This window comes from Rhinatrema bivittatum, chromosome 2 (genome assembly GCF_901001135.1).
Source record: "Rhinatrema bivittatum chromosome 2, aRhiBiv1.1, whole genome shotgun sequence".
Classification (NCBI taxonomy): Eukaryota; Metazoa; Chordata; class Amphibia; order Gymnophiona; family Rhinatrematidae; genus Rhinatrema; species Rhinatrema bivittatum.
In genome coordinates, this window is record NC_042616.1 from 260,836,197 (window position 1) to 260,860,459 (window position 24,263).

General features: G+C 45.4%; 1 protein-coding gene across 5 annotated transcripts in view; it reads left to right on the plus strand.

Annotated features, from left to right (window-relative positions):
• Window positions 1-24,263, plus strand: part of NGLY1 (N-glycanase 1) — a 125,259-nt gene that overhangs the window by 69,636 nt on the left and 31,360 nt on the right. For all 5 annotated transcript variants that reach the window (XM_029589439.1, XM_029589441.1, XM_029589444.1 and 2 more), the window contains 4 exons: window positions 513-634; window positions 9,409-9,554; window positions 18,882-18,992; window positions 24,097-24,261. In XM_029589439.1, coding sequence (XP_029445299.1) covers window positions 513-634; window positions 9,409-9,554; window positions 18,882-18,992; window positions 24,097-24,261 — 544 coding nt within the window. The remainder of the gene's footprint in view (window positions 1-512; window positions 635-9,408; window positions 9,555-18,881; window positions 18,993-24,096; window positions 24,262-24,263) is intronic.

The window sequence follows — 24,263 nt, forward strand, 5'->3', positions numbered from 1 at the left end:
TGGAGCAGCAGTTATTACCATAAAAAACTTACTTGGCAGACTGGATGGAGCATTTGGTCTTTTTTAGTACAGTAATTAAGCTTCTCCTATTCCCCCATCTGTAGTTCATTACTTCTTGTACTACTTCCCATTGTCCATTTTCCTTGAATGACTTACGCTTAACCTGCTGCCCTATCACATACTCCTATACTATTCATGTGGGTGCTGCTTGTAAAGATTATGCAAGCACCTCAAGTAGGAAAAGAGCAGGAATAGGAGCTGTGTAGATATAATCTGCTACAGTACCGCAGTCTAGCCAAGAGCCCTGCATCATCTAGCAGACCAGATGTGAGAGTACCACATCTTAAAATGGACACTGCTGGCTTACCAGTGCTTAAACACTTATGCATTGTATCCAGAGGGAAAATATAGTAATGGTGTAAAGAGGTGAAAATAGAGTGGAAAACTCTGAAAGAACATAAAACTCTTTTGATTTCTAAATAAACTATAGCAGTTTTATTTTATTTATATAGGTATAATGATCCAGAGAAACTTCTAGAAAGTAGAAGTGGGCGTTGTGGAGAGTGGGCTAACTGCTTCACACTATGCTGCAGAGCTCTGGGCTTGGAAGCAAGATATATCTGGGACTCAACAGGTATTAACATTGGCACACATTGCTACTATGTGAACTTGTGCTTCCATGAGCAATGAACCTCAAGCTTAGAACCTGTTCAAATGGTTAATTTTATGTGAATGCTGAAATAGTAAGATTTTTATTGTGCTGAGTATCAAGTGACTATGAGGCAGATATAAATTAATGTGGTATCTAATTAGAATCATTATTTGTGATGCTGGACGTATAAAAGGCATGTACTCTGAACAGACTTTGCACCTCATATTTAGAATGCAGTAAGTTCCAGCCTTGAGAAGAATGTTAGGGGCAAACTGTAATTTTCTTTTTGTGCCAAGAAGTCATTTAAGTTCAACTGTTTACATTTCTGAATTTATGTAAACTCAAAATTCAGTCTCTTTCCATTACACATGGCATCACTTTTTATCATATGATCATTTGAATGCCAGGTACTATAAGCAAGGTTAGATAATGAACAGTCAGAATAAAATTATTTACAGTGGGCCAGACTGGTGGCATTGTAGCAGTGCTGTGCACTGCAATGTGGAGGAGTTAGTTTGATTACCAATCAGGTCTCCTGCTTCCTGAGTTCATCAGGGTTGGGGATGCTGCAGAGACAGCGTTCTCAACCTCTGTTGGGGGGGGGGGGGGGGATTATCTGCTAACCATGTATCTTGGGAGTTCCTAGGGTGTCTTGATGTGTGTGGTCCCTGGCCAAGTATTGGAAATGAAGGCTCATGGCACTGCAGTATAATAGAGACCAATTCCAAATAAGCTGGAAGCACAAAAGAGCAGGAAGAAAATGCTGGGCTTGAATATTAAATAAATATATCTCCATTTCCTGTTCATACCCCGGATCAATCCAGACGAGTGGGTTTATGCATCCCTACCAACAGATGGAGGCAGAGAACAAAACTTTGAGGCACTGCTACATAACCAAGAGTGTCACCTGCAGTCCCTCAGTATTTCTCTGTCTCCAGCAGAATGTAGAGGTGCATACCTGCAGTCTGGAGTTTTCAAGAAATTTAAAGATTAAGAACTGAGAAGATTTTGGCTCCCCGAGGTGTTAGGATCCTTCGTGGGCCATCCTTCGGGTAGAGCAGGGGCGAGCAGGGGGTTGGTGATCCCTGGAGAGCTCTGCCCTTATCATCGGGGGGAGGTGATAGCCAGTGGTTCCTGTTCCATCATCTCCTTTGGGTCCCTGTCACCTGCCTGGGCTCAGCCATTTTCACCAGAAGCAAGGAAGTATTTTCAGTTTTCTTCCCTTTCTGTGTCTGTGTCCCTTTAATTAGGTTGTTTAAAAAAAAAGTTAAAAGAAGAGAAAAGGGTCGGTGCAGCTTTGAAGCCAGTCGCTGGAGCACAGCCTAGGTTTCACTGCCAGAAGGCAGCTCAACGTGAGCAGGGCCAAATAGCTGTGTGTGTGTCAAGGCCGGAGGGGCTGGTTCAGCACCCATAGAGCGCTACCTGCAGTGCTTGTAGGCAGGGTTTATTTTTAGGCTGCTTTTGTCGGCATGCCATGTCGGCATGCCATTTTGTGCACATGTGCTGGGAGCCAAGCTGCTGTTTCTGCAAAACAAGACCCTGCTGGTGGCAGAGTGGGGGAGCAGCCACAGGGGAACACGGATCTAGCCCCTGCTTTTTCAGATCCGGAAACATTTTCACTGGATTTCGTCGTTTTGATGCATAAGGCCTATGTAGCCAGAAAGGGAGCTGGGACCAAGAGGCCTTTGCCTAGGAAGGCCTGGGTGGCGAAGAAGCCTAAGCAGGCGGAGTCCGGTGGTTTCCTGAGGCTCTTTGTTCTCAAGAGGTCCACAGTGGAGGAAGACACTTCTGAGACAGATGAATCGGGTACAGGGAGGTCCAGTGGATCCAGGTAGGGACCCTGTTGGTACAGTGCTGGATCTGGGATGGATCCTAGCATTTCTGTAGGGGATCCTATGCAGGATCCAGCTGAGATTCTGGCTGCAACTGGGATGATCCTCGGTTGGTCCGTTTGTTGAGCAGGGATGAGTTGGGCCCGTTGATCCCCCAGGTTCTGGAAGACCTGGGGATTAAGGTCACTCAGGAGGAGTCTGACAGTGAGGGAGTGAACCCAGTCCTGGAGGGATTGCAGGGGCTCCCTAATGCTTTCCTGTTACCTAAGATATAGAAGAAGTTGATGGATCGGGAGTGGGAATCTCCTGAAGCAGGTTTGAAGGTAGCCAGAGCTATGGCCGAATTATATCCCTTGCCGGAACAGACCATGGAGTCGTGGAAGGTTCCCAAGGTGGATGCAGCGGTATCCGTGGTTACCAAGAAGACTACCATTCCGGTGGCAGGTGCAGTGGCGTTGAAGGATATTCAGGATCAAAAACTGGAAATCCTCCTTAAAAAGTTGTTTGAAGTTTTGGTTCTGAGCCTGCATGCAGCAGTTTGTGGCAGTCTGATGCAGAGAGCCTGTTTGTGCTGGGTTCAGAAGGAGCACATTAAGAGGTTGGGATCGACTGTGGAGGTGGTGCAAGCATCTCACTTGGAAGCGGGAGTAGCCTATGTGGCAGATGCCCTGTACAACATGATTCACAGTTCTGCCAGAAGCATGGTCTTGGTGGTGGATGCGAGGAGACTCCTGTGCCTACGAAATTGGTCAGCGGATGTGTGATCTAAAGCCCAGCTGCTAACCTGCCCTTTAAGGGGAACCTGCTGTTTGGAGAGGACTGGAGCAGCTCATGAAGCAATTGGGGGAGTCTAAGGGTAACAAGTTGCTCGAGGACAAGAAGAACCCCAAGAAGTTTTTTCATCCATGTTCTCGATTTCGGGAGGCGAGGAGACTTCGCGCTGGCAGGAGTCAGGTGCAGGCTGCCCGAAAGCAGAGTTCTGGCCACAGCAGTCCTTTCGAGCCCAGTGCAGGCCCCCAAGGGATAGTGGGTCCCAAGATGTGGGTGGTAACAAGAACAGGCAATGAAGGTGTGCAGGTCTAGTCCTCTCCAGAAGCCATTGGAGGGAGGCTGACCCTATTTCACGAGGAGTGGACCAAGATCACGTCGGACCAGTGAGTCCTGCAGGTGGTGAGAGAAGGCTATGCTTTAGAATTTTCTCGGCCACTCAGTGACACCTTTGTAATCTCCTGCTGCATCTCCCAGAGCAAGCAGGAGGCAGTGTGGGAGACGTTGCAATGTCTGCAGCTTCTTCAAGTCATTGTTCCAGTGCCTCCCCTGGAGAGGGGACAAGGTTGTTACTCCATGTACTTTGTGGTGCCCAAAAAGGAAGGCATTTTTCAGCCTATTCTTGAGCTGCAGAAAGTCAATGCGGCCCTCCACATGCCGCACTTTTGGATGGAGACGTTGTACATGGTTATAGCGGCGGTTCACAAAGGGGAGTTTCTGGCATCATTGGACTTGTCAGAAGCCTACCTGCACATCCCCATTCGGATCAACCACCAGAAGTTTGAGGTTCATGGTACTGGGGGAACACTTCTAGTTTTGAGCTCTTCTTTTGGGTTGGCGACGGTGCCATGCACATTCACAAAAGTGATGGTGGTAGTGGCGGTGGCTTTCAGGAAGGAAGGTATCCTGGTGCCACCCGTACCTGGACGATTGGCTGATATGGGCGAAGTCAGAGGTGGAGTGTGTTCGCTCGGTCCAGTGAGTACTGCAGCATCTGGAGTCGCTGGGCTGAGTGACGAACCTCATGAAGAGTCATCTAGAGCCGATCCAATCCCTGGAATATCTGGGAGCTCGCTTCAATACCTGGCTGGTGAAGGTGTTTCTGACTATGGAAAGAGTCCTCAAGTTGCAGAGTTAGGTCCTTCAGTTACTGGACTTGTCGGTGCCCAGGGTCTGGGATTACCTGCAGCAGCTGGGTTCCATGGCGTCTAAGCTGCAGTTAGTGCTGTGGGCCTCTGCAGGGGGAATCCGCTGTGGGAAGAATTTCAGCTTCCTTTACCCTTGCTGGAGGATGCCAGGTCCAGTCTTTCGTAGTGGCTGTCTCGGCACAATCTGGAGAAAGGGATGGATCTGGAAGTGCCTGACTGGGTGATAGTGACCACGGATGCCAGCCTCTCAGACTAGGGGTGCGATTTGCCAGGAGAAATCAGCCCAAGGTCAGTGATTGCCAGAAGAGGCATAAGAACATAAGAAAATGTCATACTGGGTCAGACCAAGGGTCCATCAAGCCCAGCATCCTGTTTCCAACAGTGGCCAATCCAGGCCATAAGAACCTGGCAAGTACCCAAAAACTAAGTCTATTCCATGTAACCATTGCTAATGGCAGTGGCTATTCTCTAAGTGAACTTAATAGCAGGTAATGGACTTCTCCTCCAAGAACTTATCCAATCCTTTTTTAAACACAGCTATACTAACTGCACGAACCACATTCTCTGGCAACAAATTCCAGAGTTTAATTGTGCGTTGAGTAAAAAAGAACTTTCTCCGATTAGTTTTAAATGTGCCCCATGCTAACTTCATGGAGTGTCCCCTAGTCCTTCTACTATCCGAAAGAGTAAATAACCGATTCACATCTACCCGTTCTAGACCTCTCATGATTTTAAACACCTCTATCATATCCCCCCTCAGTCGTCTCTTCTCCAAGCTGAAAAGTCCTAACCTCTTTAGTCTTTCCTCATAGGGGAGTTGTTCCATTCCCCTTATCATTTTGGTAGCCCTTCTCTGTACCTTCTCCATCGCAATTATATCTTTTTTGAGATGCGGCGACCAGAATTGTACACAGTATTCAAGGTGCGGTCTCACCATGGAGCGATACAGAGGCATTATGACATTTTCCGTTTTATTCATCATTCCTTTTCTAATAATTCCCAACATTCTGTTTGCTTTTTTGACTGCCGCAGCACACTGAACTGACGATTTCAATGTGTTATCCACTATGACACCTAGATCTCTTTCTTGGGTTGTAGCACCTAATATGGAACCCAACATCGTGTAATTATAGCATGGGTTATTTTTCCCTATATGCATCACCTTGCACTTATCCACATTAAATTTCATCTGCCATTTGGATGCCCAATTTTTCAGTCTCACAAGGTCTTCCTGCAATTTATCACAATCTGCTTGTGATTTAACTACTCTGCACAATTTTGTGTCATCTGCAAATTTGATTATCTCACTCGTTGTATTTCTTTCCAGATCATTTATAAATATATTGAACAGTAAGGGTCCCTTTACAGATCCCTGAGGCACTCCACTGTCCACTCCCTTCCACTGAGAAAATTGCCCATTTAATCCTACTCTCTGTTTCCTGTCTTTTAGCCAGTTTGCAATCCACGAAAGGACATCGCCACCTATCCCATGACTTTTTACTTTTCCTAGAAGCCTCTCATGAGGAACTTTGTCAAACGCCTTCTGAAAATCCAAGTATACTATATCTACCGGTTCACCTTTATCCACATGTTTATTAACTCCTTCAAAAAAGTGAAGCAGATTTGTGAGGCAAGACTTGCCCTGGGTAAAGCCATGCTGACTTTGTTCCATTAAACCATGTCTTTCTATATGTTCTGTGATTTTGATGTTTAGAACACTTTCCACTATTTTTCCTGGCACTGAAGTCAGGCTAACCGGTCTGTAGTTTCCCGGATCGCCCCTGGAGCCCTTTTTAAATATTGGGGTTACATTTGCTATCCTCCAGTCTTCAGGTACAATGGATGATTTTAATGATAAGTTACCAATTTTTACTAATAGGTCTGAAATTTCATTTTTTAGTTCCTTCAGAACTCTGGGGTGTATACCATCCGGTCCAGGTGATTTACTACTCTTCAGTTTGTCAATCAGGCCTACCACATCTTCTAGGTTCACCGTGATTTGATTCAGTCCATCTGAATCATTACCCATGAAAACCTTCTCCATTACGGGTACCTCCCCAACATCCTCTTCAGTAAACACCGAAGCAAAGAAATCATTTAATCTTTCCGCGATGGCCTTATCTTCTCTAAGTGCCCCTTTAACCCCTCGATCATCTAACGGTCCAACTGACTCCCTCACAGGCTTTCTGCTTCGGATATATTTAAAAAGTTTTTACTGTGAGTTTTTGCCTCTACAGCCAACTTCTTTTCAAATTCTCTCTTAGCCTGTCTTATCAATGTCTTACATTTAACTTGCCAATGTTTATGCTTTATCCTATTTTCTTCTGTTGGATCCTTCTTCCAATTTTTGAATGAAGATCTTTTGGCTAAAATAGCTTCTTTCACCTCCCCTTTTAACCATGCCGGTAATCGTTTTGCCTTCTTTCCACCTTTCTTAATGTGTGGAATACATTTGGACTGTGCTTCTAGAATGGTATTTTTTAACAATGACCACGCCTCTTGGACATTTTTTACTTTTGTAGCTGCTCCTTTCAGTTTTTTTCTAACAATTTTTCTCATTTTATCAAAGTTTCCCTTTTGAACTTGGTCTATCAATCGGCTGGAAACTAGGGCAGTGCGCAAGGCCTTGTTAGCATTTCTTCCGCTCATCCAGGTCAAGTCGGTATGAGTGTTCTCCGACAATGCGATGACAGTGGCATACATCAATCGGCAGGGCGGCATGAAGAATCGTGTGGTGGCGCTGGAGGCGCAAGAATTGTTTGAATGGGCGGAGAAACATCTGCAGAGGATAGCTGCTTCTCATGTGGCTGGAGTGGACAATGAGCAGGCGGACTTCCTCAACAGATAGCATCTGGATCCAGGGGGATGGGAGTTGTCCGCAGAGGCCTTTGCCTTGCTGCAGGCAAGGTGGGGAAAACCAGTCGTGGCCCTCATGGCAATTCCAGCGAATGCCAAAGCGGATCGGTTTTTCAGTCTCAGAAGGGGAGGTCTGATCAGAGGGTGTCGACACTCGCGTTCAACCGTGGCTGGTGCACCTGTTGCTGTACATGTTTTCCCTACGGCCACTTGTAGATCTACTGTGGCGCATCAAACTACATTCAGGCAGAGTGATTCTTGTAGTGCCCGAGTGGCCATGGTGGCTGTGGTTTGTGGATTTTCTGCATCTGCCAGTAGATGGTCCCGTTCGCTTGTCTCACCTCTCGGGGTTGCTGCGGCAGGGCCCTGTATTTTCAGACGAGGAAGATCACTTCTGACTAGTGGTTTGGCTTTTGAGAGCTGGTGGCCTCATTTCGAAGGGCTATTCAGAGCCGGTGATTGCAACTTTGCTGCAGGCAAGAACATCTTCCACTTCAATAGCTTATGTCCAAGTATGGAGAATCTTCGAATCTTGGTATTTGCAGACAGTGTGCAGCCTTTAAAGGTGGACATTCCTCAGGCCCTGGCCTTCTTGAGAGAGCGGTTTAGCAAAGAGTTTGGCCTATAATTCCCTTCAGGTCCAGGTAGCAGCCTTGGGTTCCCTTTGTGGCAGGATGCAGGGTAGGCCATTAGCATTGCATCTGGATGTGGTTCGTTTTCTGAAAGGAGCAAAACATCTGCATCCTCCATTACAGAAGATCTGAATTTGGTTCTTCACATGCTATGTGTTCCTCCCTTCAAACCAATGTGGAAGGTGTCATTGAAGGATTTAAACCTGAAGTCTGTTTTCCTGATGACCATCTGCTCGGCTCAGCGAATATTGGAGCTACAAGCGTTATCGTGCAGCAATCCATTCCTCCACTTTTCGGGAGATGGAGTTTCCTTACGTACGGTTCCTTCTTTCTTGCCGAAGGTGGTATCCTCCTTTCACCTCAATCAGGTTGTCGCGCTTCCAGCCTTTCCGAACTTGACAGCCGATGCTCCGAATGCTAGGAACTTCACTTTTTGGATGTTTGTCAAATTCTTTTGTGATATCTCAAGGTGACCAGTGCCTTTCAGAGAGCAGATCATCTGTTTGTCCTGTTCAGTGGAGCAAAGAAGGGAAATAAGGCTTCCAAGGGCACTATTGCTCGTTGGTTAAAAGAGATGATAGTGACGACTTACATCTCTAAGGGCTGGTCAGTGCCGGAAGGATTGAGAGCACATTCCACAAGGGTGCAGGCAACCTTGTGGGCGGAGTGTCAGCTGCTCTTTCTGCAGGAGATCTGTCGTGCAGCGACATGGTCGTCTCTTCACACTTTTACAAAACATTACTGCTTGGATGTGCAAGCCTCAGAGGCGGCGACGTTTGGGGAAAGAGTTTTGCGCACGGGTCTTTTGGGATCCCCCCCAGAATAAAGGGGCTTGGGTACATCCTATTCACCTGGACTGATCCGGGATACGAACAGGAAAGGAAAATTGGTTCTTACCTACTAATTTTCGTTCCTCAAGTATCACGGATAAGTCCAGAGACCCGTCCCCATCTGTCAGAAGACTTCCTTGCTTCTGGATATGGCTGAGCTAACAGAGTTGGCATATGATATACTCAGATTATTAAGCAGTTTGGTATAGTTTTTTGGTTAAATCAAGGGGGCCTAGTTTGCAGGGGGCTCCAACTTAAGTCTCTGTTCTCCCAAAGTTTATTGGGGCTTGTTATGGTAGACATCTTGGCTTGGTTATAGGTCAATACTGAGGGACTGCAGGTGGCACTCTCGGTTATGTAGCAGTGCTACAAAGTTTTGGTCTCTGCCTCCATCTGCTGGTAAGGATGCATAAATCCAGTTGTCTGGACTGATCCATGGTACTTCACGAATGAAAATTAGCAGGTAAGAACCAGTTTTCCTATATAGATAGATGAAGATATTTATGCTCAGATTTAATTCATTGTATTTTTGTTTTATACTGTTTTTATTATATTTTAGAAATTTGAGTTGTACCTGTTTTGTAATGCACTTATTATGGATGTCCATGATAAACAGACTATAAATATTTTAAATAAATAATACAAACACACACATTAATCAGTGGTTCTTTTTCTTCTCCCCAACTGCAGACCATGTCTGGACAGAAGTGTATTCTTCAGCACAAAAGAGGTGGCTTCATTGTGATCCTTGTGAAAATGTGTGCGACAAACCTCTTCTGTATGAGATTGGATGGGGAAAGAAGCTCTCCTACATCTTGGCATTCTCTAAGGATGAGGTATGAGCAAAACTTGCTAAGACAATGGAAAGAAAATGTAATCAACTAGAGAAAGAAAGTGCAGAAAATTATTATTTCCTTGTACTGAACTAGTTTCAAAGGGATCAGGAACCTGAAATCTTTGTAGGTTTTGACATCCTTTAAAGGACCAAAGAATGATGTTGGGGTCAATCTAGTAGCACAGGTGGCAAGTGGAAGGTCCCTGGCTCAATCCCCAGGTCAGCTGAGGATGCTTTGGAGATGGTGTTCATATCCCTGGGAGAGAGGGAGTCATAGTCATTGGTTAAGGGTGACACCTAAATGTCGATGTTCAGTAACTTTACCTGATTATCTCTAGCTGGATATTCAGTGGAATTTATCTGGGTAAAAATACCGCTGAATATCTGGCTATCTGGGTAAAAATATTGCTGAATATTTGGCTATCTGGTCAACATTTGACTGGCTAGGTTTGCTGACGTAAGGCTTTGTTTACTAAGCATTTTTCTCATAGACACATGTTCATACGTTCATCTGCCTGCACCCAGGGACATGGACATTTTATAACATACGTGCGTATATGCACGTATATGCATGCGTGCCTCACCGCATGCACATATATGCTCAATTTTAAGTGGACACACGCCTAGTCGCATATGCCGCTTTTACTGCGTAAGTATGGGGATTTTAAAAAACACGCACGCAGATGCTATTACAGGTTTTCCCAGTTCGTTCCCAGTTAGCCCAGGTAAAGAATAGTACTTCCAGATCACCCTAGTTTACTAACCTCCCTTCTCCTCTGTTAGCCCCGAATTTTAAAACCCCGCTGATCTTCCTAGTATTTTCTGTTTTACAACTTACAGGTCATCCATAGCAGAAGTAAAATTATGTGGCAGGAGACCCGGCACGCGCCTATCCGCATAAGTATTTCCGCATTAATTTCAAGTTAAAATCCAGAAACACCCAGGCCCCGCCCCTTTTTAAAACTTTTTATTTGTACACGCAATGGCAAGTACGTGCGTTTTCGGGCGGCTTATAAAATCCGCTTAGTGCACACCAGCCTGACTTGTGCACGTATCTCCTGGTTTTGGCATAAGCCGGGCTTTTAAAATTCACCTTTTAATGGGAGAAAAGCCTTAGTAATTCAAGCCTTTAGCTAGTTAGCACTGAAAATCAGCACTAACTGGTTAAGAAGAAAAACATAAAAGCTGAGTCTCCTCATCTACCTGCTGGAATTGAATAAAATACAATGTTCCAAAGCCACCCTTTCTCCTGATCTCCTGTCAGCAGGCTCAAAAAAAAAAAAAAAAAAAAGCTCCCCTTTCCTAGCGTGAAGCCATATGGACTCAGGACCAGAGAATTATGTGCTCTTATGTTAGAAGATGGGAGACTGAGTCAGATTTCAAAGCTGACGGCACTCTAGATATACCCCTGCAGTAACCTCAGCTCTTCAGTATCTCTCCGTCTCCTAGCAGATGCGGACACTATCCCACACACTAGAATAGTGTTAACAATTACAGCAAAGAAGAAAGAAAAAGAAAAATTACCTTAAAGAAGATCGAGCCCTGCTCTCTTGCGGTGAAACCTAAGGGTCCCTCCCCCAGTTGAGAATTCCTGAGGTGATTTCCGAGATCCCTCAGAGGTGTGCCTTGGTCCGGTAGTCGGTTCCCGGCGTGGACTTAGCTCCCAGAGTGGCTGAAAGGCAGCGGGTGCACAACCGAGTGCGGCGGTGAAGGTAAAACCTTCTCCCCCCGCATCTGGAGACCATCCCGGCACTCGATCAGTAAGCACCGAGACCAGGTAAGCAGAAAACTTTAAATTCAGGTCTCCGAGGCTTGGATTCCCATACCGATTTGATTTCCTTTCTGGCAAGGTAAAAGGGAGCACCATCTGGTTGAGCAGCCCTGGTTGGGCTAGGCCCCGATCCGGTGCAGGGGTGCACATGGAGACCCTTGGGGACGCCATCTTCCCTTCTCGACCAGCGGTACGCGCCGGGCAGGCCGGACGGCCGATGTGCCTAACTTGTGCGCGTCCAATACAGATGCGCACACAGCTACACACATATCTGCGCACACAACTGAGCCACATGCACAACTGAGCGCACACAACTACACGCACAGCCACGTTTACAACTACACGCGCGCATTGAAGCTAGAGGCAATGGCACCGGCACCCAAGAAGGCCAGAAGGCACTCTCTTTCCACAGCCTGGAACTGGAAGTCCTGCCTGTGCCAGCATTATGAGGAAGCCCAGAGGGAACCAAAGCCTGGTCCCTCACTGTCTGGGGATGGGTCCAGAACTACTACAGACGATAGTTCCCCGGATCTATGCATCTCTGAGATGGCTTCTCCACAGGAACATCGGTATATAAAAAAATTATAAATAAATTAAATAAATAAATAAATAAGAGGGCACCTCCCCCTGGGATTAACATGGACCCAGGGATCTTCCCCTGGTTAGAATTTTTCCAAGGGCTGCAAGCCTTTATTCAGGTTTGATCAGCCCCGGCTGCGCCCCGGCCTCAACCCCTGCCAGAAGCACAAGATCCTCCCGGCCCTGCTCGGATGCCTTGAGACATGCCTCACCTAACCAAGAATTTCCCTGACAGGGACCCAGACACCTCAAATGATGATGGCGACTCCCTGGAAGAAAGAGAAATTCCTCCAGGCCTGGAACCATACCAAACCATGCTTCACTTCTTCCACAAGGATGAACTACCAGCCCTTGTTTCCCAGACTCTGAAGACTCTGGGTATTCCAGGCACTGACTCGATGGCGGAACCAAAAAAGAACTCCATCCTGGTGTCCCTTTGTAAAGCCTCATGCTACTTCCCAATGATGGAAGCCATCCAGGAACTCATTGGCCTGGAGTGGGATGTCCCGGAGGCCAGCTTCAGAGGGGGTTGGGCCTTGGATCCCCTCTACCCTCTAGATACAGTGAGCAAGGAACGCCTGCATTTCCTGAAAGTGGACGCCATGGTCTGTGCCTTCTCAAAGCGAACAACCATTCCCGTTGAGGGGAGGGGCTGCATTGAAGGATACTCAGGATAGGCGATTGGAATCCTTCCTTAAGCAGACCTTCGACGCAACAGCAATGACACTGCAAATTGCTTCCTGCTGCGCACTGGTGGCACGTTCCTGCTTGCTCCTTTGAAGAGAGGCAAATAACTCCGGAATGTATACCGGTGAAACGATGGAACCTGCAGCAGCCTTCCTGATGGATGCAAGCTCAGACCTAGTGCATACCTCAGCCAGAGGCGTAGCCTCTGTAGTGGCAGCCAGAAGACAACTATGGCTATGTAATTGGTCTGCTGACGCGACATCTAAAGCGACTCTCACAAGAATGCCCTTTAAAGGATCTCTCTTGTTCGAAAGCAAATTGGAAAAGTTAGCCAGCAAGTGGGGTGAATCCCCAGTGCCTAGGCTACCGGAAGATGGGAATAAAAGATCTCAGCGTCCCTCTCCCAGAAGAACCAAGGGCAGAGGCTTGCAACGCTTTAGACCCTACAGGAACTCGCAGTTCCAGGCACCTCGTCCCTCCGGAAGCTCCCAGCCCTTTCGGAACCAACAGACCAAGAGAGGAGCAGGCCCGGGGGCAGGCTCCAACCGTGCTCCACAATGAGAATGGGCCGACCCATCCACTGGAAGAGGAAATAGGGGGTCAACTTACCCTCCTCTACCAAAGATGGGTCAAGATCACTTCGGACAAATGGGTACTAAACATCATTCGAGAGGGTTACTCTCTGGAGTTCCGCAGCATCCCTCGAGACAAATTTATGATGTCAACCTGCCACTCCCACACCAAGAGACTGGCAGTGGAAGCCACCCTGACAAGACTATTCAGTCTGAAGGCAATAAGTCCGGTCCCCAAGCCCCAACAAAATACGGGGCGCTATTCCATCTATTTTATCGTTCCCAAGAAGGAAGGATCATTCCGACCCATCTTGTATCTCATGAATGTCAACTGTCATCTGTGGATACTACACTTCCGCATTGAGACTCTTCACTCAGTCATAATGGCAGTACAACCAGGAGAGTTTCTGACCTCCCTGGACCTTTCCGAAGCCTACCTTCACATTCCAGTCCATCAAGATCACCACGTTTTCTACACTTTGCAATACTGGGTCACCATTAACAGTTCCAACTGCTACCTTTTGGCCTAGCAACCGCCCCCAGAACATTCTCCAAAATTATGGTGGTCATGGCGGCAACACTAAGGAAGGAAGGGATCTTGGTACACCCTTACCTGGATGAGTGGCTGATCAGGGCAAAGTCTTCGGAAGAGAGCCGGCAGGTGACCAGCAGAGCAAAGAGCCTACTGCAGGAACTCGGTTGGGTTGTGAACATGGGCAAGAGCAGTCTACAGCGCCCTCAATCCATAGAGTACCTGGGAGCCCGTTTCGACACCAAACAGAACAAAGTCTTCCTCCCTCCCCTGAGGAGAAGGAAACTGATGGAACAATTACGATGATTAATAACCAGTGCACGCCCCAAGGTATGGGACTATCTTCAAGTCCTCAGCCTCATGGCATCAACCCTGGAGGTCGTTCTGTGGGCAAGGGCCCATATGCGACCGCTCCAATGCTCCTTACTGTCATGGTGGAACCCACTGTCCCAGGACTACTCAATTCGCCTCCATCTACCAGCAGAGGTACATTCTCAGCTTCAGTGGTGGCTACAAGAAGACCACATAAGCAGAGGAGTAAGCCTATCCCCACCGAACTGAATCTTGCTCACTACGGATTCGAGCCTGTGAGAGTGGGGAGCCCACTGTCAGGAGCTGATGGCCCAGGGACAATGGAACAAGGAAGAGGTGAATGGAACATAAACCACCTGGAAACTCGAGCAGTCAGACTAGCGTGCCTGCGATTCAGCCACAGACTCCGAGACAAAGTGATTCGAGTGATGTCGGACAATGCTACAACAGTGGCTTACATCAACTGTCAGGGAGGAACCAGGAGCTAGCAGGTGTCTCTGGAGATAGACTCATGGCATGGGCGGAGATAAACCTACAAGGGATCTCAGCCTCCCACATCGCAGGAAAAGACAAAGTTTCAGCAGACTTCCTCAGCAGAGAGAGCCTGGACCTACTTGGGGGAATGGACGCTGTCGACCACAGCCTTCCAACTGATAGTAAATCGCTGGGGCCTCCCAGTCATGGATATACTGGCCACCTATCCCAGTGCCCTAGTCCCCAGGGTCTTCAGCCGCAGACGAGAGCCACACTCCCAAGGGATCAATGCTCTCATCCTATTGGCCAGAGGAAGACTTACTGTACTCCTTCCCCCCATGGCCACTACTGGACAAGGTCATCCACAAGATAGAACATCACAGGGGGACTAGTTCTACTAGTGGCCCCGGATTGGCCAAGACATCCATGGTACGCAGACATGTAAAGACTCCTGCAGGGAACCCTCTGTGCCTACCTCCACACAGGGACCTTCTCTGGCAGGGCCCGATTCTTCATGAAGATCCATCTCGATTCTCTCTTATGGTCTGGCCCTTGAGAGGACTCGTCTGAAGAAGCGCGGTTACTCGAAGGCCGTGATTGACACCCTACTCCGCATTCGCAAGGTCTCTACATCCCAGTCATACATACTAATCTGGAGAATATTCGAAGCCTGGTGCGAGGACCGCGGGTTACTCCCGCGGACGGCCAAGATCCCCATAATTCTGGACTCCCTACAGGACGGTATGAAGAAAGGGTTGTCACTGAACTCTATCAAGGTCCATGTGGCCACACTGTCCTGCTTCAAAGCCGAAATGGACGGTATCTGACTATCAACTCATCTAAATTTGTCCCGTTTCCTGAAACAGATTAAACAACTCCGACCACCCCTAAAGTGGACGGTGCCCCTATGGAATCTCAATCTAGTATTAGACTTCCTAGCAGAGACTTCGTTCAGACCAACGCGCAGTCTGTCAGTCTAACACTGAAGATGGTATTCCTGGTGGCAATATGTTCAGCTCGTCGCATCTCCGAACTACAGGCACTATCCTGTCGGGAACCATTCCTTAAGTTCACTCCTGGAACCATACAGCTGCGCACCATCCCCTCCTTCCTACCGAAAGTGGTCTCCGAGTTTCATTTGAACCAGGCCATCTCCGGATGAACAGGACTCTGAAGACTCGCGCCTTCCTCGCCATCTAAATGTCGGCAGACTCCTGATGTGATACCTGGAAAGATTGGAACCGGTGCGCAAAACGGATCGCTTGTTCGTTCTTCATAGTGGGAAGAAGCAAGGCGAAGCGGCCTCGTGGACGACCATAGCCCGCTGGATCAAAGAAGTAATCAAGGCAGCCTACATAGAAGCAGGAAAGCCCTTACCACTACAGGTTAAGGCTCATTCTACGAGGGCCCAGGCAGTCTCTTGGGCACAAACCAAGCTGCTATCGCCTGCCGAGATCTGTCGGGCAGCGACGTGGTCCTCCATACATACCTTCTCCAGGTTCTACCACCTGGATGCTCAGGCCCGAGAAGACACAGCCTTCACAAGGGCAGTATTAAGTGGGCCATGGGCAGCCTCCTGCCCTGTCCGGGTGTAGCTTTTGTACTTCCCACTGGTCATGAGTCCATCTGGCTACACGCTAGGAAATGGAGAATTTACTTACATGAATGATAATTTTGTTTTCCTTAGTGTAGCCAGATGGACTCAGCATCCTGCCCACGGCTGCCCCAGAGAAGGAGAACCTCAGAAAGTGAACCTCGAGACTAAACAAATATGGGTAAGCCGCTGCCTACCCTTAGTTCAAGGCACCCACAGTTTGTCCAGTGTCGGCGTTAATTGGTTGAGTGCACTGGCGGTCTCCAGTTTTGAATCAGTTGAACCAGTTCAATCAAATTTATTCATGTTTAATCAAGTTAATTAAGCAAAGATATATCCATAATGGCTTTTCGAAGAGAATACTGAAGAGCTGAGTTTACTGCAGGGGTATATCTAGAGTTACGTCAGCTTTGAAATCTGACTCCTTCTCCCATCTTCTAACAGAAGAGCACATAACCCACTGTCCTGAGTCCATCTGTCTACACTAAAGGAAAACGAAATTATCAAGTAAGTAATTTCTCCATTGCTGCTTTTCCCTAAAAATCCTGGGGTCAGTATTAAAAAGAAAAAAAAATAGCCTGGTATCTAGGTTAGCTGGATAGACATACCTGCCTAATTTAGATGGGATATTCAGCAACACAGCTTTGCTGCTGAACATCCCCATAGAGATCGCTATTTAGACACGCTATTGAGCAGGTCTAACTTAGATAAATTCAGTCTAAGGCTGACTATCACCACTTAGCTGGATAACCTACCCCGCTAAATAGCACTGCCCCAATCTGCCCATTGTCCACCCACCACATATCCGGCTAACCAGATAGCTGAATAAGTCACTTATCCAGCTATCTAGTGACCGCTGAGCATAGCCAGATATTCAGAGGCTGCTAGATTGCCAGATATATCCTACTTATCCGGCTATCTAGCGTTTGAATATTGATCCCCTAAAACACTTCTCCAAACCAACCGTAAGACTGTCTTAACCGCCTGCCTCAGCTGAATACTAAGTGCTGGTAGCTAGGAGAGCCTACTAGCACTTAGTATTCATTTGTTCACTGCACTGTCAAGAAGGGATCAATTCCCATTCAGAACTAGACTGGGGGCAGGGAGAGGTTCTGCATTTTTTAATTTTGTTTTTAACATGATGGCCAGGAGATGAGGGGGGTTCCGGTGCTTTTATTTTTTTTAATCATGTCAGGAGGCAGAATTTTGGCCAGCTATTGCAATACCTCACTTTGGCTGGCCAAGTTGGATGTCTAGCACTGAAAATTAGCACTAGCTGCCTATCTTTCTCCCTCTGACCTAATCCCACACCTCAGCCTGACCAGAATTTAACCAGCCAAACCTGGCCATTAGCCTAACCAATTTTTAAAGACTTTACTTTGCCAGCTATAGATCCCTTTGATTATTGACTTCCTAGTGACCTTGATTCAGGGCCCATGATCATAGAGTTCAGGAAGTATTCTTGCCCAGACTAGGCATGTTGTGGGGGATGGAATGAGGGGCATCAAACAGGGGAAAATGTCTTCAGTAGTTGTAAATAAAGATTTGTGGTGTTAGATCTCAGTTCTGGTTCCAATTAAGCTAGAAGCCCAAATGGGCAGGAAGAACTGCGCAGTCAAAAATAAAAATAAAGCTGTGAACTTTTTTCCTGGCTGTCTTCCACTTCTGAAGATTTATTTATTTATTTAACACTTTTTCTATACCGACCTTCATGGTAGGGACCATATCAGGTCGGTTTACATCGAAAGGGGGAACTGTAACAAAAACCGTAGGTAACGGGAAGAACAAAGTTACATTCAACAAGGGAGGTAAAACCTGGAAGCAAAGACTGCTGGAAAGAAAAGACTAAGGAACGTAGTGCTTAGAATAATAATAACAGCTGTTAGAGAGTCAGGGTAGGCTCTTATTCCGAGCTTGGAGATAGTAAGATAAAGCCTATGAGGTCCTGAATGCTCATGCATTTCCGATATGTAAGGAAGAATGTGTATTTTGTATGTATGTTTCGTAAGGATAATGCTGTCCAATTATTGTTTCAGGAGACATTTCAACTTGTCTGTCTCCCAAATCAACTAAGTTGAAATTCCTTTTCCTGCCCGTCCTTATGGATGTATATTATTAAAATAGAGAACTGTATACCCCAAATGGAAAGAAATTAATGAAAGTAAGGAATTTTCTCTATAGTTTGGGGTTTTTATTCAAGGTTGCCCTCTAAATCACACTAAGCCTATTGGAAAGGCAACAGAAGCAAGCACACAGCTCTTTACTAAGTTCCACAGGGAGCTGGTGTGCTAAGCTGGAGGCTCAAAGAAGCAAGCAGAAACTGCAGGGTTAAAAAAAAAAAGATATGCAGTTTACTACGATATTGTTTAAAAATATGGACCTTGAACAAAAATGTTTCCTGTTTACTCTTAAATTATTTCCATATTGTGACATCTTTTAGTGGACCAGCATAAGAATTATCCAAGGATGACGGTATGCCTGAGTTTTTGGGACAACCTATGGGTCTTCTTCAGTTGTCGTATGTCAGACACCCAAAGAAGAGGTTTTTGTGATCTCAGAAGTTGTGCTTCCTTGATAATGCTCATGGAGATCCATTATAAGCCTTCACAACCTGCAAGGAAGCCTGTTTTTTTCTGGGTTCACCTCGTCTGCTAGAATTCTGTTTTTTCTAATTAATGCATGGAGAATCCAGTTTCTCATCTGGCCTCTGAAGGTTGAGGCACATAATGTTTGCTCTGTAGATATGAAGGGATAAATGCCATTGGTGAAATGTATTGTCTGAATTGCTGTTGTAACTTCTGTATAAGGTAACAGATGTTAGCTGGAGATACTCCTGTAAGCATGAAGACATGCTGTCTAGAAGAACTGAAGTCAGAGAAGCATGGTTACGAGAAACCATCAATAATCTAAATAAGACGGTAATTTATTTTTCTTGCCTTTAGTATATAATTATGGTTAACTCATATTGTTCTTTAAAAATATGTATTATGTTCTATATCCAATATACATCTGTATCCTACGCAGCATGCATCAAGTCCAAGCAGATGTATATAAGAACATAAGAACATGCCATACTGGGTCAGACCAAGGGTCCATGAAGCCCAGCATCCTGTTTCCAACAGTGGCCATTCCAGGCTATAAGTACCTGGCAAGTACCCAAAAACTAAGTCTATCCCATGCTAATGATGCTAGTAATAGCAGTGGCTATTTTCTAAGTCAACTTGATTAATAGCAGGTAATAGACTTCTCCTCCAAGAACTTATTCAAAATTTTTTTAAACCCAGCTACACTAACTGCACTAACCACATCCGCTGGCAACAAATTCCAGAGTTTAATTGAGCGCTGAGTAAAAAAGAACTTTCTCCGATTAGTTTTAAATGTGTCACATGCTAACTCCATGGAGTGCCCCCTAGTCCTTCTGTTATCCGAAAGAGTAAATAACTGATTCACATTTACCCATTCTAGATCTCTCATGATTTTAAACACCTCTATCATATCCCCCTCAGCCATCTCTTCTCCAAGCTGAATAGTCCTAACCTCTTTAGTCTTTCCTCATAGGGGAGCTGTTCCATGCCCCTTATCATTTTGGTTGCCCTTCTCTGTACCTTCTCCAGTGCAACTATATCTTTTTTGAGATACGGCGACCAGAATTGTACACAGTATTCAAGGTGCAGTCTCACCATGGAGTGACACAGAGGCATTATGACATTTTCTGTTTTATTCACATTTCCCCTTCCTAATAATTCCTAACATTGTTTGCTTTTTTTGACTGCCGCAGTACACTGAGCCGACAATTTCAATGTATTATCGCTATCATTCCTAGATCTTTCTCCTGGGTGGTAACTCCTAATATGGAGCCTAACATTGTGTAACTATAGCATGGGTTATTTTTCCCTATATACATCACCTTGCACTTGTCCACATTAAATTTCATCTGCCATTTGGATGCCCAATTTTCCAGTCTCACAAGGTCTTCCTGCAATTTATCACAATCTGCTTGTGATTTAACTACTCTGAATAATTTTGTATCATCTGTAAATTTGATTACCTCACTCGTCGTATTCCTTTCCAGATCATTTATAAATATATCATTTCTGTATCATCTGTACAGGGCTCGGAGGTCTCTTATGTTTGGGTCCAGGGGTGAGGTGGGGAATCATTTTGAGCTGGTTAGCATGGGGGTTTTCAGCTGGTAGCTAACGTGTTTAGCATTATTTTTTTGGTTCATCGCATACTACTGCTGTGACAAAGATTTAACTTGCATATAATAACATTTGTTCCATATCACTTTGTGTGGTGTTTCACCATGCATGTTAAGGTTAATTTTCAAAACATTTCAGTATGTAAAACTGGAAGCTCTGCGCCTGAATAGTATTTAGCAAAAAAATGGAAGTATGCACATGCTAACCATTTTGTGCGTAATTATTAAAGGGGTGGGAAAGAAGCGATTTAGGGGCATTCTGGAGTGGGGTTTGAAAGTTCATGCAAAAGTTAGTATCTTGTAAGCAGTAGATGCGCATACATTACCCGCATGCTTTTGCACCTGCTGATTGAGTCGCAGAATTGAAACCGCCCTTGTCTTTTGTCTGCAGTTTTTGGATGTGAGGTCTCAGTTAAGTGGTGGAGGGTCAGGGGGAAGTGCTGGAAGTTTTGGTTGAACTGGTGGCAGCGAACTTGTGTTTAAAACTACTTGCATAAGTAAATATTTTATAAGCGGAATACAAATATACTTTATAAAATGCCTGTCTCAGCACATAAATTGTGGTAATTGCGCACACTTGTTACAGTTATTTCGCACATAAAATATATGTGTACTTTTGTAAAATATGTATACAGCTCCCTGCATTAAAAAAGGTTTGTGTTTTCGAAACATGCATGTGTAATTTCAGGGAGGTGATAAAATACAGGCATAACTTTCTGCACACTCTCTTGTATGCATATGTGCTGACTTGGCACTCACTGTTGAAAATTACCATCTAAATTTTTACCCATCCGCACAATACTTTTTTTTATGGTTTTTATTGCATAAGCCCGATTATAATTAAATCTAAAGTCACAAAAACAGTCAAAACACTTACCCCTAGATTCATCAGAATGCTATAATTTTGCATGGATAATGCCCGTGATAAGAAAAAGGGGCATAGGTAGTGTATTGCGCAAAAGTGCCCAGACAGGCTATTACTATAATGTGGAAGGAGAGAGACTTCATAGTAGTCAACTATTTATATCACTATAGGAGGGCCAGCTAATAACTCGAGGTGAGGTTTTGGGGGTGGTTTAGGGTTTTGGGGCCTAGCTTGATGGACTAAGCTAGGGCAAGAGAACATTGTAGAAATCTCATCTTTGTGAGACTTTCCTCACTCCAAATGATATCAAATCTTCACTGAGGTGTACTATGCTGATCACACATCTCACTCTGCATGTCAAACTGGCCGCAAAACCCTAGACCACCACCAAGAGCTCACCTCGAGTTATTAGCTGACCCTCCTATAGTGATATAAATAGTTGAGTACTGTGAAAGCCTCCCCAGAGGCTCTCTCTCTATCTCTCTTTCTCGAATTACATTACAGCCTTTTTGGGCATAGCATATAGCTTAGCGCCAGGAAAAAAGGTGTACTTATTTCCAGCGTTAAAAACGTGATATGCCATGCGTTATGCTTTCGCACAGTGTGATATTCCCCCTCATTTTCATTAATCCCACCCAAACCCCTCCCTAGTGCCGCCCCTTTGAAAAATTTGCATTCACATCACACGGTACCGTGATTATAGCATACAAAATTTTGTGCACATGTACACGTGTATGCCGTATCGCGCTAAAGAACATGGCCATTTTATAGTATATGTGCGCAAATGCGTGCATGATTATAAAATAGGCTGTATGCCCATACATGTGTGCACAATTTTTGTATGGATGCACGCATGTGCGCGCAAATGCCGCTTCTACCGCATAAGTGGTGGATTTTAGTAGACACGTCAAGGAAATTGTTTCCCCTAGTTCGTTCCCAATTCGCCCAGGTAAGAAATAGTACTTCCTAAACCCCTAGTTAAATAGCCTCCCTTTTACCCTGTTAGCACCAACCCTTAAAATCCTGTTTACTAGCCTAGAATTTTTTATTTTATGACTTACACGCCATCCATAGCAGTAGTAAAGTTATGCAGCAGGGGGCCCTGGCTCACTTGTTTCATAAGTATTTATGTGCGTGTTTCATATTATAGACTCGGAACGCCCATGCCCACACCCTACCCCTTTTTTTGGCGCTGTCACCTGTGCGTGGACTGGGAGATACATGTTTACATGGGCGCCCTTTAAAATCCACGCAGCGCACACCGGCTGGACATACTCACATAATCTCCCGTCTTTGGCGAGTACTGGGCTTTTAAAATTCACCTATAAATTTAAAAGTACATATTAGGCAAATTAAAAATGTATACGTAGCGTCAGCCTGGTGGCTCAGTGGCAAAGCTGAACACTGCTACATGGGAGATGAGGATTTGACTCTCAAGCCTGGCTTCTGTTCCCTGGGCCAGGAGTGGCCTAGGGATGCTATGGAGGCAATGTTCACAGTTTTGGGGGGGAGTCCCAACTGTTTCATGATGGTGACACCTAGTTGCCAATCAGAGGATCTTGTGTACTGGGATTCAGAAAGAGCCTGCCGTCTGTGATCCCTGTCTGAGGATTGTTGCTATGAAGCCTAGCTAAAAGGGAGAGGGTAAAAAAAATAGGATGAAAAGCTTCAGGTAGTTGTATTCATGTGTTTTCATTCATTGTAGCCAAAGTAGAGGCTGGTCCCCAGGCAACCACCTCTCCCCACTGCCCTCGGTTGATTTTTAGAAGGCAATTTACATGCATGAACCTAGGTTTATGGATGTAAATTCCTTTGAAAATTACCCCATACAAAGCTAACTGTGATGAGCAGGGCATCAGCCAAAGTTTTTTATTATCCAGGGCAAAAATCTACTTTTCCTTGCAATTTTTGCTTTTTTAATTTCATTTTTGTTTTGTCTTTATTTTAAGTTTCTTTTTGCTCTTTTTATATTTGCTTGATTTTTTGTTTGGTTTGTCTACTTGTGTTTTTCTGTCGCTTTGTGTTTTTATTTCGGTTTTCTCCCTACAGCCTTTCTTTTCAGTGCCGGATGGAGGCAGTCGCAGACTGCAGTGGCTCTTTAAGTGCCCGGGCCCCCTCACAGTGGGGCAGGGACAGCTCCTCCCCATGCCAGGACCCATGGGTCCCCAGTGGTTCGCTTCTAAAGCCCAGGCCTGCCACGGTGGCAGTGTCTTCTTGACATGGGTTAGCGATAGGTGCCAGGCACCATTTTTGAGGTGACTGAGAATCTTCCAGCCCTGGTGCAGAATGATTTGCTTTCTCCTTGGCGATCTGCTAGTCACTGTATTCCGGAGTTGAGAACCCTCCATGCAGGAAACCTTACCACTTACCCTAGTGGGAAAAAAAACCCTTTTCTTCTCAAGTTCATATTACCACTCTTGTTCAGTACTTGCATAACACACACACATGTTTCTATTGCTATTCTCTTTCATTCATAAAATTAGCAGTACTGCTTGGAGAGAGCAGGGAGGAGCTGCACTAAAGCAGCTAACAAAATGTGGAGCGTTTTGTCAGTAGAGACGTTATAGCTCCAACATTAAATAATTTCAAATGAAACATGCATACGTTTTTTGGAGGAAGAGGAATTAGTGGATATGATGATGTATTTAAATTCCAAACAAATATACTAAGTCGGGGACTTAAACTTATCGTCATATTTGGTGTCAGGAAGAAGTGACTGCAGATATGCAGTGGGTATTTTTCACTTTCCTCTGAATTATCTGTTTGTTATGGTATAAAATTAATATAATTACCATAAAGATAGAAAGCGGATAGGTTGTATATTTGTTATGCAGTTTTATCAGTAGAATGAAACATTTCATAATAAAAATGAGGGTTTACGCAGGCGTACCAGTCTTTTTAAGATTAAATGAATCCTAAAAGATTTTCTTTTTTTTTTGTACGGTCTGTATTGCAGAGACAACAGTTCCTGCCCGAATCCCGAAAGAATGAACTCCAAGGGAGATTAATTGTAGAACTGGTTGAATTCATCTCTCCCAAAATGCCTAAACCTGGAGAACTTGGTGGAAGGGTATCTGGATCAGTAGCATGGAGAGTAGCCCGAGGTGAACTAAGTTTAGAGGT